Source organism: Jatropha curcas, chromosome 1 (assembly GCF_041381405.1).
Source record: "Jatropha curcas cultivar XTBG-Jc1 chromosome 1, XTBG_Jcur_1.0, whole genome shotgun sequence".
Lineage (NCBI taxonomy): Eukaryota > Viridiplantae > Streptophyta > Magnoliopsida > Malpighiales > Euphorbiaceae > Jatropha > Jatropha curcas.
In genome coordinates, this window is record NC_143151.1 from 13,440,768 (window position 1) to 13,442,460 (window position 1,693).

A 1,693-nucleotide genomic window follows, 5' to 3' on the forward strand; every position below is an offset into this window, starting at 1 on the left:
TGATGGCGTGGTGGAAAGGGCTTATGGTTTTGATAGAGAAACACGAGTGCTACAGTAACTTGCTACAGGAACTCAGAAGCATTCGTGCTACAGTACCTAAAAAAAAGATAGATGATTGTTTTTGGAAACAAACAAAACCCAATAGTTTTTGGAAACTAATAAAACCCAAATGTGATTAACACTTTCTTGTTATTCCAAATCTCATCTATTTTTCAAAGTACACAAAATCCCTTTATATAGGGAAATAAGAGATAGCCATAAACTCCTTTGAATGTGTTGTTCAAAGACACAATTTCAAAGGACACCTAACTAGGTTGAAAACAACACATTCAAAGATACACCTAACTAGGTTGAAAACAACTCATTCAAAGACATAATTCAAAGGACACCTAACTAAGTTTGAAAATAACTCATTCAAAGACACAATTCAAAGGACACCAACTAACTTTGAAAACAACACAAATGAGCTGGAATTCATGGTCAATGATCAACCAAGTGCTCCTTGATTGTTGTCTTCAAAGATGATGGTTTGAAGGAACCCAAATGGCCCTAAAAGGAGCTGTAGCTTCAGATTGAACATGTCACTCCCATTAAGCCCATCTTCACTTGGATTGTCTTCATCAACTTCATTAATGGACTCAAGACCAAGGCCCATGTCTAGGACAGCTTGTAAGGCTAGGCTAGATGGACCTCCATCATTCTCCCCTTCTTGAAAAGTTTCAACTTGGTCAGAAGTTGACATGGTGTCTTCCTTATATTTGGCTTCTTTATGATTTTGTAAGGACCCTCCTCTTCTTCTTTCGCTTTTTGGGCATTAACGGTGTGAGCAAGATGGTAGTACCCTCATGGAAAAAGGTGTAAGTATTGGCCTTCCCTTGGTGCTGCACATCCTTATCATACAACCAAGGCCTCCCAAGAAGCAAATGACAAGCTGTTATTGGGATAACATGATAGTTCACCTCATCCATGTATTGCCCAATTGTAAAAGGAACTAGACACTTTTTAGTAACTTCAATTTCATGCTCAGAATTCAGCCATGCTAACCTATAAGGGGTGTCAATTGGCTCAGTTTTCAGTCCCAACTTTGCAACCATCTCATTGGATACAACATTTTCACATGCACCACTATCAATAATAACTTCACTTAATTTGTTCTTTATTAAACATCTGGTGTGAAAAAGGGATTTCCTCCTCCTCCAATCTTCCTCATACTTTTCAATACTTAGAATTCGCATCATCACTAAACACTCTCATCTTCCATTGCGTCACAAACAAGGGTTGCACCCTCATCAACATTCAATTCATTATTTATTGCAACAGAATTAGCATGGTATATTTCTTCCTCAATTTCTTCTATCTCTCTAAGGGTCATTATTTTCCTTGAAGGACATTCAGATTGGAAGTGTCCATACCCTTGGCATTTGAAACATTTCAAAGCATTTTTAGAGGTACTTTTGGATGGTGGGATAGATTGGGGATTTCTTGGTGTGTCGGAAGTGTTTTTGAGAGGTGGCTTTGGTGAGGGTGTGTATGTGGTCTTGATAGGGGCAGAATTGGGGCTACTAGAGCTTGGTTCGCAGATAGGAGGTCTGGTATTGGTATTGTTTTAGTGTGAATGCTTCAAACTTGCCTCACTTCTCAATGCTAATCTCTTTAATTCAATAAGAGATTCATAAGGGTAGAAGCTTACCAT

The 1,693-nt window shown here is 38.5% G+C and overlaps 1 protein-coding gene across 1 annotated transcript; it reads right to left on the reverse strand.

Annotated features, from left to right (window-relative positions):
- Window positions 1-767: 767 nt before the first annotated feature.
- Window positions 768-1,235, reverse strand: LOC149499030 (uncharacterized). Its single transcript, XM_089721721.1, has one exon. The coding sequence runs from the start codon at window positions 1,233-1,235 to the stop codon at window positions 768-770; it is 468 nt and encodes a 155-aa protein (XP_089577847.1).
- Window positions 1,236-1,693: the final 458 nt, after the last annotated feature.

Bases quoted from the DNA above. Each gene is read 5' to 3' on its own strand.
- LOC149499030 (XM_089721721.1), bottom strand. From the start codon at position 1,235: ATGCGAATTCTAAGTATTGAAAAGTATGAGGAAGATTGGAGGAGGAGG.